Genomic DNA, 14,162 nt, shown 5'->3' on the forward strand with positions numbered 1-14,162 from the left:
GCTTTACACGATGAAAAGAGCTCTGGAGATTGGTTACACAGCAACGTGAATGTGTTTAACCCTTCTGAACTGTACACTTTAAAATGGTTAAGATGGAAAATTTCATGTGTATTTTATCACAATTTTAGGAAAAAAAAAAAGATTTCAAATATATATCCCTGATCCCATTAAACGAGGAATGACAAGTTTTCTTTCTCTTGTCAACTCTAATCAATTATTAGTGGCTGCCTGAGATATCATCTCGGGAGGGATTTGGTGGCTGCGACTCAGATTATCCAGAGTGCTGTGATTGATTATCCATGTCTGCTTTGGGCCCAGGGGGCATGTGGAAGAAAGTGGAGGGATGGGGGAGGCGAGGCACACACACCACCTATTCATTGATCCTGAAACATTCCTATTGAGGGCGGAAACCTAGAAACATGTAACGGGATGCAAACATCCACTGAAACAATTAGACTTCTTCATAGCAGAACAAAAACAATTGCACAGTGTACTTACAGTTTTTCAGGATTGTTCGCATGGCATAGTTCAGCATGGCCATTGCAAACACACTGCCCACCAATGCTGATATCCTTTATGCTATAATAATACTGTACAACAGAGAGCAGAACTTGTCAGTTTTACCAAACAGCAGCAAAAACTTCCTCTTACTAATCTTTAACCCACATCTTTTTTTTTTTTTTTTTTTGAGACAGAGTCTCACTCTGTTGCCCAGGCTAGAGTGAGTGCCGTGGCGTCAGCCTAGCTCACAGCAACCTCAAGCTCAAACTGAGCTCAAGCGATCCTCCTGTCTCAGCCTCCCGAGTAGCTGGGACTACAGGCATGCGCCACCATGCCCGGCTAATTTTTTCTATATATATTTTTAGCTGTCCATATAATTTCTTTCTATTTTTAGTAGAGATGGGGACTCGCTCTTGCTCAGGCTGGTCTCGAACTCCTGAGCTCAAACGATCCGCCCACCTCGGCCTCCCAGAGTGCTAGGATTACAGGCGTGAGCCACCGCGCCCGGCCTAACCCACATCTTTGTTGACTCTGAAACCCTTTTAAAACTCTACTTCTGAGCCACTTTTCCTTGCCTACCTCCACAGAAAAGGGGGCCACATTTGGATGTTACTTGTGTTACAAAATAAATGCATTCTTCAATCAAATTTAATAACATACTGCTGAACTTGTCCATTTTTTAAAAATCAAATACTTTAAGTTCATGGAGGGAAATTGCCTTAGAAAAGAATCATACCCTACAGCCTATTGGAAAGGGATTAACCTTTCCAGGTTTACTTTTTTATGTAAATAAAAATAATTTTTACATTACGTAATTAAAAATGGACTTTATACATTGAACATATTTATTTACCAAAAGTAAATTTTTATACCAAAATTTTGCACCTGCTATGTGCAAAATACTGTCCCAGCCTCCAGGAAATGAGAGAATATTTATAAAGATGGATCAGATACATCCCTGAGACTGGCAGAGGCCCCCAGGGGTTGTTGAAACCTGGCTAGCACAGGGTTAAAAGGGCTGGAGTCAGAGGTCCAAGCTCCAGAAAGGCCAGACAGAATCAGCTTCAGACCCAGCTGAGGACCAGCCCTAAACCAGGCCACAGATACGTGTAGGCCGTCTCATTGCCAAGGCACCTCTCCAGTATGTTGGAGGCCTCTCCTCCAGTGACAATAGGCAGACCCTTCTGCCAGCTCCCTTCCTTCTCAGACTTGGCAGGAGGCTGCACAGGACTTGGTGAAGAATGCAGGGGTTGTAGAACAATCTTTCTACTGAGGCCATGAGGCCAGGGAGAGGAATACCTGTCAGCGAGGAAGTCTTTCAATTCACAAGGACAAGAGAGTTTTTGTATCTTTTTTGTTGTTCTTGTTGAGTGTAGTCACTTTAGAGAGCCCTATTCATTTGATGCTGGGGCTCTGTTCCCTACGTGGCAACTCTTCCTGGCAACATCTTGCTTCATCTGAAGGTGTTAGCAGCCCCTCTTGTTCATACTATATAAAGTCAGCACTACTGTGACAAGTTAACACTCAGAGGCTTTCCTGCTGACCCCTATAAACATTTCTCTCCACATGTGTTAAGGGCAGCAGCAGCAAGAGACAGAAGCCCTCTATCAGCCTTCACCCAGCAGCGCAGGTGATCTGTGTGGTGGGACAGCTGGCGTCATAGTCCTCCATGAAAGAAGCTACTTAGATTTGGGGAGTCAAGATTATATATGAGGTGCACTCCACATAAAATTACCTAATGGAGGCCAGGCACAGTAGCTCGTGCCTATAATCCCAGCACTTTGAGAGGCCGAGGCGGGAAGATTCCTTGAGGCCAGGAGTTCAAGACCAGCCTGGACAACATAGGGAGACCCCTGCCTCTACAAAAATAAAAAAACCTTTTTTTAATTAGCTGGGTATGGTGGTGTGTGCCAGCTACTCGAGGGGCTAAGGCAGGAGGATCACTTGAGCCCAGTAGTTCAGGGCTGCAGTGAGCTATGATCAGCCACTGCACTCTAGCCTGGGCAACAGAGTGAGACCATGTCTCAAAAAAAAAGAAAAAATTACCTAATGAAGAAGCTTATGTTCACCTAAGTGAAAAGTAATAAACATAGATATGAGTGCAAATCTTGCAACCCCAAAAAAGACAATTTAAGGAGAAAACTGGTAAGGTACGTTAGTGGTGAGGCCCCAGGGCAGCTGGAGGAATTGAAACACAGCCCAGCTGTGGTTTATCAGAAAGCCCAGCTCTCCCTTATAAATATCTACCCGCAGAGTCAACGTAGTCCCTACCTACACAACAGCTCAGAGGGAGTTGAGGGGACAGAAAATACAGAAGATGGGTCCCTACACCCAGGGAGCCTTGGCTTTCTGGGAAGTACTCAGAACTGTAGCAATACTTATATTTCTCTCTCTCTTCCTTTCCCAGCTCTCTTATCACCTACATAAAAAGCCAAATTCTCCAAGGTGCGCTGGGCATCTTCCATCCTCCCCTCCAGGTCTACTCTCCACCTCTCTCCGTGCTGCCCTTTCCCCTGGGGTTGAACTTTCTGGCTGAAGCAAACAGACTCTCTTGCTGCCTGGCTTCCTGCTGGGTCTGGCCAATGGAAGGCACCAGCAGGAGATCAGAGGGTGGAAAAAGTTGAGCTCAGGGTACTTATGCTGTGAGCTCCCTCCGTGCCCAGGAGACAAGGTACTGCCCCGACACTGAGAGATGCTCCGGGTGTACATCCAACACAGCAGAGAGTATTAGCGCTCACCAACATCTCCGTTCTCCTCTATTTCAGCTAGATTACATCACCCAGCCTCTTTGTATCTAGGTGGAGCTATAACACCGCAGTTCTTGCCAAAGGAAGTAACCTTTGTGGTAAGAAGTGAGTGGGTCTTCTCTACACTCTCTCTTCTCTCATCTGCTGACCAGAGCTGGGGGTTCCTGCAGGACGGCTGTGCCTCTAGATAGAAAGAGCTTGGTTCCCTGAATGACTGCATGGAACTGAGTTCACCTGCTGATTCACATTGAACTGGAATAGAAACAAGAAACAAACCTATGCTTTGTTAAGCCTCTGAGATTTGGGAATTGTTAGTTATGGTATTATTTAGCCCATCCAGACTAATACCATCCTGACTATAATCTTTTGCCTTTCATCTTCTGTGAATATAATGATTTTTTTCAAATAGCCAAACTCCTGATTATACCTAGTATTTCAGACAAGAATAACCCCTGTGTCTACACCATTACTGGCTATTAAGGTAACTCAAAACAGTGCATGGCAATGAATTTGATAAGCAAAAAACAAATGCTGCCGACTGGGCACTTACAAAACACTACTCACCCGTCGAGTGACAGTTGGATCTCGCTGCGCTTTGGAGATGAGGTGTCCAAGAAGGGTGTTGGTTCGGAGAAAACGCAAGCGGATGTTTGTTGCCATGGTAAAGTCCCTCAGGGTGTGAGAGAAAGTAAAATTTCTGGCACCTGGACGACCATTTATCAATGACACCACAACCTAAAATAACCACACACATATAAAGGGGTGGAGGGAAGGTCCTTTTATTAACATTTAACAGCAAAGACATAAAAATAACTCACATGCCCCAAAGCACTTGGTTTCTTGGAGCCATTAGATGTTGGTAGGTGGTCTTAGATCTTGTTAATGTCTAAAAACATTGCTATCTAGTCCCTATGTGAAATGGCAAAAAAAATAAATAAATAAAAGAAAAAAAATAAGAAAAAATAAAAATATTGCCACTTCCATCTTTCCTCCCCCTTTCTGATCCCAAGTTCTGGCAATAATGTCTTTGCAACCTGGCCTCTCGGGAGATGTTTTATCATTTCATTTTTGAAACCTTTGTTCTATCAGTGTAGTTGTGGGGCTGTCACACTGTGAAATAATGAAAATATAATGTTAAAATCTACAAATATAATGAAATTATTTTGTCAAGCTGCATCAAAGAAACAAAGGTAAAATAACCCCAAAATCTACATGAAGTTGAAAAAAGGAAATCTCTGGATATAAAGTTGACAATGATGGCGACCAAAACAAACAAACAAAAAATCTATACAAAACCTAGGTTTTGTTTTAAAGCCTGTGGTGACAAAGTCCCAGTCTCAAGCCAGTTGTTGGAAGATACTGGACAAAGCTGCTCAAGAGAGATATCTCTACTTAAAGAGAGGGAGGCTGATACCCTGGATGGAAGTTCATTTGAAACTCAGTTCATACTCATTAGGGCCTGACGATTTCCATGGCATTCTTCTCTGATTTTTTTCATCGTTTGCCCATCTCCCCTAACAATAGCAGGCTGGCTTCACAAGGGTCAAATGTAGCCCCCAAAGGGACAGCAATTTTTTTTCTCCCTTGACATCTGATGCCAATTCTGCCAAAAGGGACGAGGGATTAGCACTTCCACCCACGCTCCTCCCCTCACTCTTACTGGGGATAAAGTGTGGGGAGGTGGGAGGGGTCTTTGCTGCAGCCACCAGCAGCCCACTTTCTAAATGTGCCACCAGAAAGGAGAGTTCATGGCCCGTGGGCCTTGGATCCCGAGTCCTGACTTCCTGGGGGGAATTTAAGACCCCAAACAGGATTTGCAACCCAACTCATTTGGGGAGTCCTTGATGTGATTCTTACCATTCAGGCCCAAGTGCTGGTTTCCATCTTGATCTACGTTAGATCTCCTTGAAAGTGCAAGTTTCACAGTTACAAGAAATTTGATATCCTCGTGTTCATTTCTGAGTCTTTCACGGCCTCCCCAAACTCCTTACCTCACCATTTTCCAAAGGTACAATACGAGAATATTCAGTAACACAAAGTACATCATCATCCTTGGTGATAGCTGTGTTTGCTTCCTGCCCAAATTGTTCCAGACAGTCTGCTTTAGAATCTAGGAAGAAAATATTTTAATACTTTAAAATATGATCATTTTGTAGTAAATCTCTTAAGAAGCCTTATGTTTCTTTAAGAAAATACAAGAAAAGAGAACAGAGAAGCACTTATAATTTTCATATAAAAGCTGAGGGTGGAATTTTTAATTCATGAAAGAAAATGCCAAGCCATTTTAGGCCACTTGACTTTCAGGGACAACTTTTGGAGTTGTGAAGCTAACTCCTCACTCCCAGCTAGGCAAGTTTACCCTCTAAGGAGACCTCATGGAAAATCCAATGCCTTTGTAAGCAAAATTCCTGTCTACCTCCATTTATCATAGGGTTCAGAGACACTGATATTCTTCATTTGTGAAGTTAGCAGGGTCAAGGTAAGTAATAAACAATGCAGGATACATAAAGAAGGAACTTAGTTTCCAATTCTACATAAAAGGAAAAGGACTAGAGCTATGCCCAGTTATAGGTATTCCCAACTATTGGCAAGAACTGTTACCATCAAAGGAGTTCCAACCTCAGTTCTGCATGGGATATCCTTGGAATTATTGAACATATGCTTGAGAAATGGGGATGGCCTGAGAATAAGTTAGGAAGCTAAAACTGACCAGTTCCTAACTAGTCATCCTGAGAGACTAATTTTCTAATTATGTAGTCTTAATCTGTTGCAGATAATTAAAGCCACTCATAACATGGTAAGCAAGATTACTTACGAGCAAAATATTGCCACGGTGAGTAGGTGCTTCCAAAGTCTACAGATCTTTCCAAGACCCAAAGATCAGGGCGAGGAGAATTTGCAAATTTGATTAAAACATAGGCTACATGGAACAGCTGATAAAGCAAAAGAGATACAGCTTGTTATTAAAGTCGCCTTGTAGAGGTCCACAGCTCTGACCATCTCTATACGCTGCTAATTCCCAAGGCAACACATCCAGCCACAACGCCTCTCCCGAGATCCAGATGCTTATTTCTAACTGTCTAGTAGACATCTGTACCTGGGGGCAGCCTCTCAAGCTCATCATGTTCAAAACCAAAATCATCATCTTTCTTTCTCCACCAAATACATACACTGATCACCATCTTTATCACACCTTAACCAACATGCCCTTCAATTTCAACCAACCTATACAGCATCTTAATGTCTATGCATTCCAAGAAGTCTGATGGCAAGCAACAGTTATCAGAGGCCAAGCCCTTCCAGGGCCAAGAGCCAACAGTACAGTTGACAGTGTTTCCCAGGAGTGTCATAACCCCTGGCTCCAGGTGTTGGAGAGATCACAGCTGCAGAACTCAGCCCTGGGCAGCTGCTTTGTGGGGTAGCAGCACCTCCTTCCCTGTGCCATCTCCACTGGTCTCCTCTTTTCCTAATTGTTTTCCCTGTTATTAGTTTTCTCATTCACCGTCATCACTCTTTTGCCCTGGTCAGAATGATATAAAAGTGTAAAAGAGAGGAAGTGGGGCTTTGGTCCTACTTCTTCACCTCCCACTCTAGAACTCCAAGGTGCCTCCCACGTGGACCCCAGGATTCCTTGCAGTGTATTCCCACCCCCTTCCCTCAAAGACTTGACTATGAAACTGAGGATCTATATATTTCCCAAAGAGCCTGGTATGACAGTGAACACAGGTGTTAAACAAATCTATGTTAACATGTTAATGAGTGAGGTTTATCCCCACCCCCTGACTGCCAGGTGACAGTTTTCGCAGTGACTTTCCCAGGAGGAGCCCCCATCTCTCTTAGCCCACTAGAGCCATTTGAACAATGGGCTCATCTAGTTAGGGATAGAGGGAGAACTCAGACCCTGTGGGATCCTTTTCTTTCCTGGAAAAAACAGGAGTTTTATCTTAATATTTTTTCACATATAATAGTACGGTAAGAGTCATATATTTACAAAAAAAAAAAAAAAGCTCTGAGAATTGCTAGCTAACATAAACATTTAAAATCCCAAAGTAGAAGCCAAAATGGCTCCAAACTTTTTGGTCTCAGGATCTCCTTATACTTTGAAAATCTATCAAGCCCCCCAGAAAGCTCTGGTTTATGTGGGTTTTAGCTATTGATATGTACTATATTAAAGTTGAGAAAATTTTAAAATATATACTATCAAATCATTTAAAATAATAACCCCATCAATATTAGCATAAATGCCATATTTTCATTAAAAATTACTGTGTTTCTAAAACATAAAAATTTTAGTGAGAGTAGTGGCATTGGTTTACATTTCTGCAAATCTCTCTAAATATCTGGCTTGATAGAACACAGCTGGATTCTCACATCTGCTTCTGCATTTAATCTGCTGTGATATGTTGTTTTGGTGGAATTATTTGAAGACTTGGTCTCACATAGGTCTGTAATGGGAAAAAGGAGGACCTCAAGGTTTGCAGACATCCTGGAAGGTCTAGGGAACGTCCACAAGTTTTCACCCATACTTTGAGAACTGCATTTCTCAGTCATAGAGATGTAGCCTTTGCTCAAAGAAGACCCTTTGCTTATCTCTGAGGAAGGAAGAATTGTCACATCAATTACTAAAAACCCTAAGTTCAGCCAGTTCTGTGCCAAACACTTGCTGTTTGATCTTTTAAAAAAGTCCTTACCTGGGCCCAGATTTATACTCCCAAGTTGTCTACCTACACTTGTAAAACTGATACAACCTCATAAAGAAAAACTAATTAGGAATTAATTATAAGGTACTCTGAAAACCATAAAGCAATACTTTACAAGTAGGTGTAATAATTTCCAAAATACACCCAGCTTTATTATGTAGTGAAGGAATTCATAGGAAACCCAAGAACTCCTGTTTGGAAATTTGGAACAAATATATTTCCCTTAAAACTGTTGCACAACAACAAAATAAGACCACTGTTTGAATACAGTAATCATTCAAAGCATTCTTAACCTCTTCCACCAAACTCCCACAATCATAGCATACACAAGCCCCCCCCCAAACTATTTACCTAGTACTTTATGACTTAATGATTACTGTCTTCCAGGTACCACATGAAGCATGTCACAAGCATTCTCTCATTTAGGCCTCACAATAAAAAGTGGAGTTTTATTAACCCCACTTTACAGATGAGGAAACTGTGGCTAAGAGAGGTTAAGTAACAAGCCCATGCCTTTTTCAGGTATAAAAATCCTGAGCCTATGTGTATTCTACTCACTGAGCATTAGCTATGCCGCAGGGCCTAACAGGTACTGAATATTTCACCTGCTTCATCCTAGACGAAATAAATGGTCAGAAAAGCTTCAAACATCTCTATTTCCAAATATGCTAAAAGTCCATTGTAGAGAACCTGGGGTGGAGAGCTACGTTATATCTCAAGGGTTATTTGAGTGCATTGGTTTTCCAGAGTTGTGCTTTCTGCTACTGAAAATCCATATTAACCAAGTAGCCTCAGTGGCTCACAAGAGAGCCTCTTTGTTTAGTTTCATCTTATTCCCATGTAAGGAATGAGATGCATCATGGCAGTTAAAAATCCCAACTCTAGCAGCAGGTGGAGACACGCCACAGTGTTAGCGTGCCCCTCTGGCCTAATTTAATAAGCCCACTGAGCCCACCAACTCGGCTTCCAGCACCAATCGGATAGGACACTCTACTTTTAAATGTTTCTCTCCCATTTTTGTCCCATTTTTGTTTCTGAGCTTCCCCAATGTATGTTTACATGCTCTGAATATTTAGAGAGATTTGCATTTCTTTTTTCTGATTCCATTTGCACTGAGAGACCGTATGTGTTATTTACCACGACCTCTGCGGTGTAAGCTGCCATCCATTCTTGCCAAGTGCTCCAGCTCTGCAGCGAGTCTCCTCCGGGACTTGCAGATTCAAAGTGTCGCTGTGAGGCCAGGGGATGCTCTCCAAACTATGTTCACAGCCTGGCTCAGGCATGTTAAACCAACAAGTAAGGATTTATTCTCTTTTTCGTGATAATTTAAAAGTATAAGCTTTTTAAATGGCTTCTTCGGTTAAACTCCTTTTTTTATTATCAGTTACTTATGTTTATTCTTTGGCCACTGAAATTACTTCAAAGCACCCATGAGTGATGCTTGAGATTTACTGATATAAACGAGGACCCTTTATAAAACTAAAAAGCACCAAGCTATGCAGTCACGATAAGTAGAAAAGCAAAGGCAGAGTTGTGCATTTTCAAAGAAATAATATTTGGGAGTCAGAGATAAGGAGGGAAAATGCCGGAGCAGGACTGACTTGTAATCTTCTGTCCACATTCTTTTGTAATAAGCCAAAGATGCCATGAATTTTGTCAATGATTATTTAGGTAGAGATACAAAGTAGTGTTTTAAATAATGTTTTCATAAAGCAGATAATAATCATAAAAGGTAGAGTGTGAGGCACTTGGACATGAAAAGACATCAGGGTGAGTGGGCAAAACAAGAAAGTATGGCCTGATCCCTCTTTCTCTCCCCAGTGCTCTGTGCTCTAAAGCCTATCATGTTACAGCTTGCTACAGCCTGTCCTCTACTCGTTTCAGGACCTTCCTGGATTGACTGCATGTAATAGGTGTTCAACACATGCTACGAATGAATAAATGAGCGAATGGATGAATATTAAAGCTATGCAGCTGCTACTGAGTTCAAGAGTCGGGTACCAGCTGGCAAACACAGAGACAGAGGTGAACCCCAAAGTGGTCCCACCCTGATGCCTGAGCTAAGTTGCAATAGAATCAACTCCCCTGGGAGGGAATCCCTACCCTGTGTGACTCCAAGTACATCACTTAACCACTGCGAGATTTTATTTACTTGCCTGTAAAATAATAACATAAAATGATCACAAAAGACATTTGTTAAGAAAATGAAGAACAGTAATATCTACCTCATACAAATTTTATTTTCTCCTTCTAAAAGAGCACCCCTGTTATGCACTGTGGTATATATTTGCTTTCATCTGTCATTCCCACTAATCTGTGACATCTTTGTCTTAATCACTCCTGTGTCCGCAGAATAGGTGCCTAATAAACGTTGTTGAATTGAAATGAAATTAACAAATGGGAATGTGAAAATGCAAAATATCATGCAAATGTATTTAAAGTCACATCCAAACTATGCTTCTAACTCAACTAAATGGTACACCCTGCCCTTCAAAAACTTTAATTTTATAATGAGAGTGAAATCAGTCTGTGAATAGCTTTATAATTTAATAAACATATTGTTCCACAAAGCAGCATTTTTAAATTTACTTTTCTCAACTTTTTATTTTGAATAATCTGCAAACCTACAGGAAAGCTCAAAGAGCAGTACAGTGAATACCCACACACTTTTCACTTAGATTCACCAACTGTTAACATTTTGTCACATTTGTGTATTCTCTACATACACACACACACACACACACACACACACTTTTGATTCTTTGAAAGTAAGTTACAGACGTCATAATGTTTCCCAGCTCCATGCTTCAGCACATACCTCCTGAGAACATGGACATTTCTCCTACATAAACTCAACATTTTCATGCCTAAGAAATTTTACATACATACAAAAACCATATTTAATACATTGTTCATATTCAAATTTCTCTGATTCACTTAATAAGGTCCATTGTATTATTTTTCCATTCCAGGATCCAATCAAGGATTATATATGGCATTTAATTTTCAGGTCTCTTTTGTCCCCTTTAATCTTAAGTGGTCCACCCATGGGTTTTGTCTTTCCCTGACACTGACATTTTGAAGAGCCCAGAATGTTCCAGTCTGTTCCAAGTTTTAATGTTCTATCACAGAATCTGTCACAGAATCACAGTATGTTTCACGGTCTGAATTTGTCTGATTGTTTTCTCATGATTTGACCCAGGTGGAGCATGCTTGGCCAGATCACTACCAGGGTGGCACTTTCTTCTCACTGTGTCACACCAGGATGCACCTGATGCCAGCTTGTCCTATTGATGATAATGCTAAGTTCTACCACTTGCTTTAAAAGATGGCCACCAGATTTCCCACTGTAAGTTACCTTCTTGCTTTGTCATTAATAAGTAACCTGTGGGGAGACATTTTGAATCATTTATTTTTATTAACTAAATTATACATGTTCCCACTATCCATGTACAAAATACTAATACAAGTTAGGAAAAAAAAATCACAAAATATAGAACCAAGCTTACTTTGTGGTTGGTGTCCCTTTGAAAAACTTATCCAATAAGCTAATTTTATAGAATTTGTTTTTTAATGAGAAAGAAAGGATACAGATCGGGTAAAATTAAACTCCATTTTAGTAACCAGGCTTGAAACATTTTTACAAAATGAGCTACAATCCTCATAAAACAATCCAGGCCAGTGATGAAAATATAACTCAGCTGGCCTGAGAAATGATCCTTTTAATTCTGGTCCAAAGAGCACATCTGCCAATGGTTCCACAGAAGCACTTCTTTCTCCCAGGTTTCTCATCACCCTGTGCTGGAAAACCCGGTCCCTGGCACCCCCAGAAAGAGTGTGCTTGCTTTCGGTCTCTGGAAGATGCTCAGCTCCTCTTACTGGCTGCCAGAAGCACCTGTTCACCTATAGGAGAGAAGGTGCGTGGATCCTTCCAGAAACTTCAGGAATGGGCTCATGAGGTCCTTAGGTCACCTCTCACTCTAGCATCTGAGGGGAAACCCACTGCACTGCTGACATGTTCTGGCCCTTACAGGTTCCCTCTGTTTGTCAAAAACTTTTTCTCATCAGCCCTCCTTCCTCCATGCAGTAGCAGAGATTGCTACTCTTCATCCCACGTGACAGCCTGCCCAGGATTTAAATGCCCACACCTGGCTCCACAGGTGCTTCTTAAGCTTCAAGATTCAAGGCAGCAGAAGACAAAGGTTAGGGTAGGAACTGGAAAGGAAAGGAGAGAGTCTCACTTCCAGATTAAAAATAAACACAAGAGCTTGAGAAATAAAATCTCGAATCCAAAACTTAGCCTAAAGATTTGGGCCACCAGAATAACCTGGAAATTGACAATCTTAATCAAAGATTTCCAGAAAAAAAATGGGAAGATGGGGGAAGGTGAAACACCTAAATCTAGATTTTATACTGACAAATTTTTAACTGTAGAGGGGTAAAAAAGAGATTGATGACACATAGCATGACTTTCAGTCCCTGGGGGCTTTAATTATTATTATTATTCCCTAAATAGACTTAAAGTGCAGAGCTTGAGATGAAATTGTTATCCAAGAGCATTTTATCTACAACTAACAATTTACAAATAGATTTGGTGGTGATTATAAATAGCTGAAGCCCACTGGAAACTAAGAACTCTGAGCTCAATTTCATAACTGAGTCTTGTATCTTATCCTATTCTCTGTAGCTATTCTCAACCATCAGGGAATTTTATTGGTTTGGGGCCCAGTTCTCCTTGCAAAACTCAACTTTTTCTCATTCACACTTTTTTGCTAATTTACAAGGAAATCAGGTACATATTTGATTCACTCACTGAACTGGTAAGTAGCCTAAGAATTTGTCTGACACACTGTACAGAACAAAGGAAATTATATAGTCATGTTCTTCTAAGGCAAAGAGATTTAACCAACTCGACTTTAATAACCAGCAATCAAGTTATCTAAATCCTCTTTGAATCTATTTATAGTTTTTAGACTTACCAATGCTTAAAAATATATTGATTTTTATAAGTGGCTTACACCATAGTAGGCTTCAACAAAGTATTTCTCAATGATGATAATTTGTTCTATTAATAAATCATATTCCAAATGATGTTATTGTCATTTTTCATAAGTCTGCACTCTCCATAATGTTCCAGGTTCCTCCTCTTGGCCAGTATGTTTCTATCTACAGAGTATTAACATTTCTGGTCTGCACTCATAATGGTCCTTTCCTACTTTCAATTGTCATATCCATTCCTTTCTCACTCTGCTACATCTTTCTTAACATTCGGCATCCCCGGCTAACTCAGAGTTTTACAAAGGCTAAAATTATCCTTACAGCTGATTTTCCAATGTCCTTACTAATATCAGGATACTGTAGAAACCTTTCTGGCTACAGCATGCATACCCAAAGGGCATAACGAAGCTCACTTAAATTGGCTCAGTAAATTCATTTTTATTGGTCAGAGTATTCATTTTGGGGATGAGCTTTAAGTTGAAGTGTCATTTCAGATCAGCTGGGCTAGAGATTAAATATTCTTCTTAGAACTTGCCCTTTGACCAAAAACTGCCTTAACTTTCTGAACACTAAATCCCTTAATGTTCTCAAGGGGTGGTACCACTGTCCGGGTGTTTGGAAAATTGAAGGAGACATTTTATTGGCTGTCACAATGACAAGCCCAAATAAGGTAAGAAACTGCACATCTGCAGAGGCACCACCAACCTGCATCCTGAGAAGGTCGCAGCGCAGTTCCAGGGTCAGGAGGCTGTTCTCTGGGCGCTTGGGTCCAGCACAAGGGACTTTGGCGCTGTCCAGAGCATGGCTGGAGAGGGGGCCATGTTGGAGGTGTTTGTCTTTTGGTTGTTTGACTTCTAAGGATCTTAATGCCCTTCCCACCATATGAATCTTGCTGGAAACAGAATGCAACCCTAACTTTGGAAGCTGGAAATACCAGCTTCCCCAGCAGGTAAGGCAGCAGTGCCGAGCCCAGTGAACTGGATGTCTCCTTCCTGGATTTTGCATCTAGAGCAAGTGATACAAAAAGGCAGAGACACTGAAGAATTATTTCTAGAAGCAGCCGACATGGCAGTGCCATCTGGCTTCTGGGTACAGTGGCCAATCCCAACAGGGACATACAGAGTCCAGTGTCCGCACTCAGGGCTGACGTGTGCTCAGGACCGGCTGCAGCAGGCAGCATCTGAGCACAGCCATGTCCTCGTAGACAGGCCCTGGC

The 14,162-nt window shown here is 41.4% G+C and overlaps 1 protein-coding gene across 2 annotated transcripts in view; it reads right to left on the reverse strand.

Moving 5' to 3' along the window:
• LAMA3 (laminin subunit alpha 3) overlaps window positions 1–14,162 on the reverse strand; it is a 229,945-nt gene that overhangs the window by 173,113 nt on the left and 42,670 nt on the right. For both annotated transcript variants that reach the window (XM_069468520.1, XM_069468519.1), the window contains exons 3-6: window positions 6,064–6,181; window positions 5,240–5,358; window positions 3,813–3,983; window positions 499–590 (exon numbers count right to left, since the gene is read on the reverse strand). In XM_069468520.1, coding sequence (XP_069324621.1) covers window positions 499–590; window positions 3,813–3,983; window positions 5,240–5,358; window positions 6,064–6,181 — 500 coding nt within the window. The remainder of the gene's footprint in view (window positions 1–498; window positions 591–3,812; window positions 3,984–5,239; window positions 5,359–6,063; window positions 6,182–14,162) is intronic.

The sequence above is a fragment of the Eulemur rufifrons genome, chromosome 5, assembly GCF_041146395.1.
Source record: "Eulemur rufifrons isolate Redbay chromosome 5, OSU_ERuf_1, whole genome shotgun sequence".
Taxonomy (NCBI): Eukaryota; Metazoa; Chordata; class Mammalia; order Primates; family Lemuridae; genus Eulemur; species Eulemur rufifrons.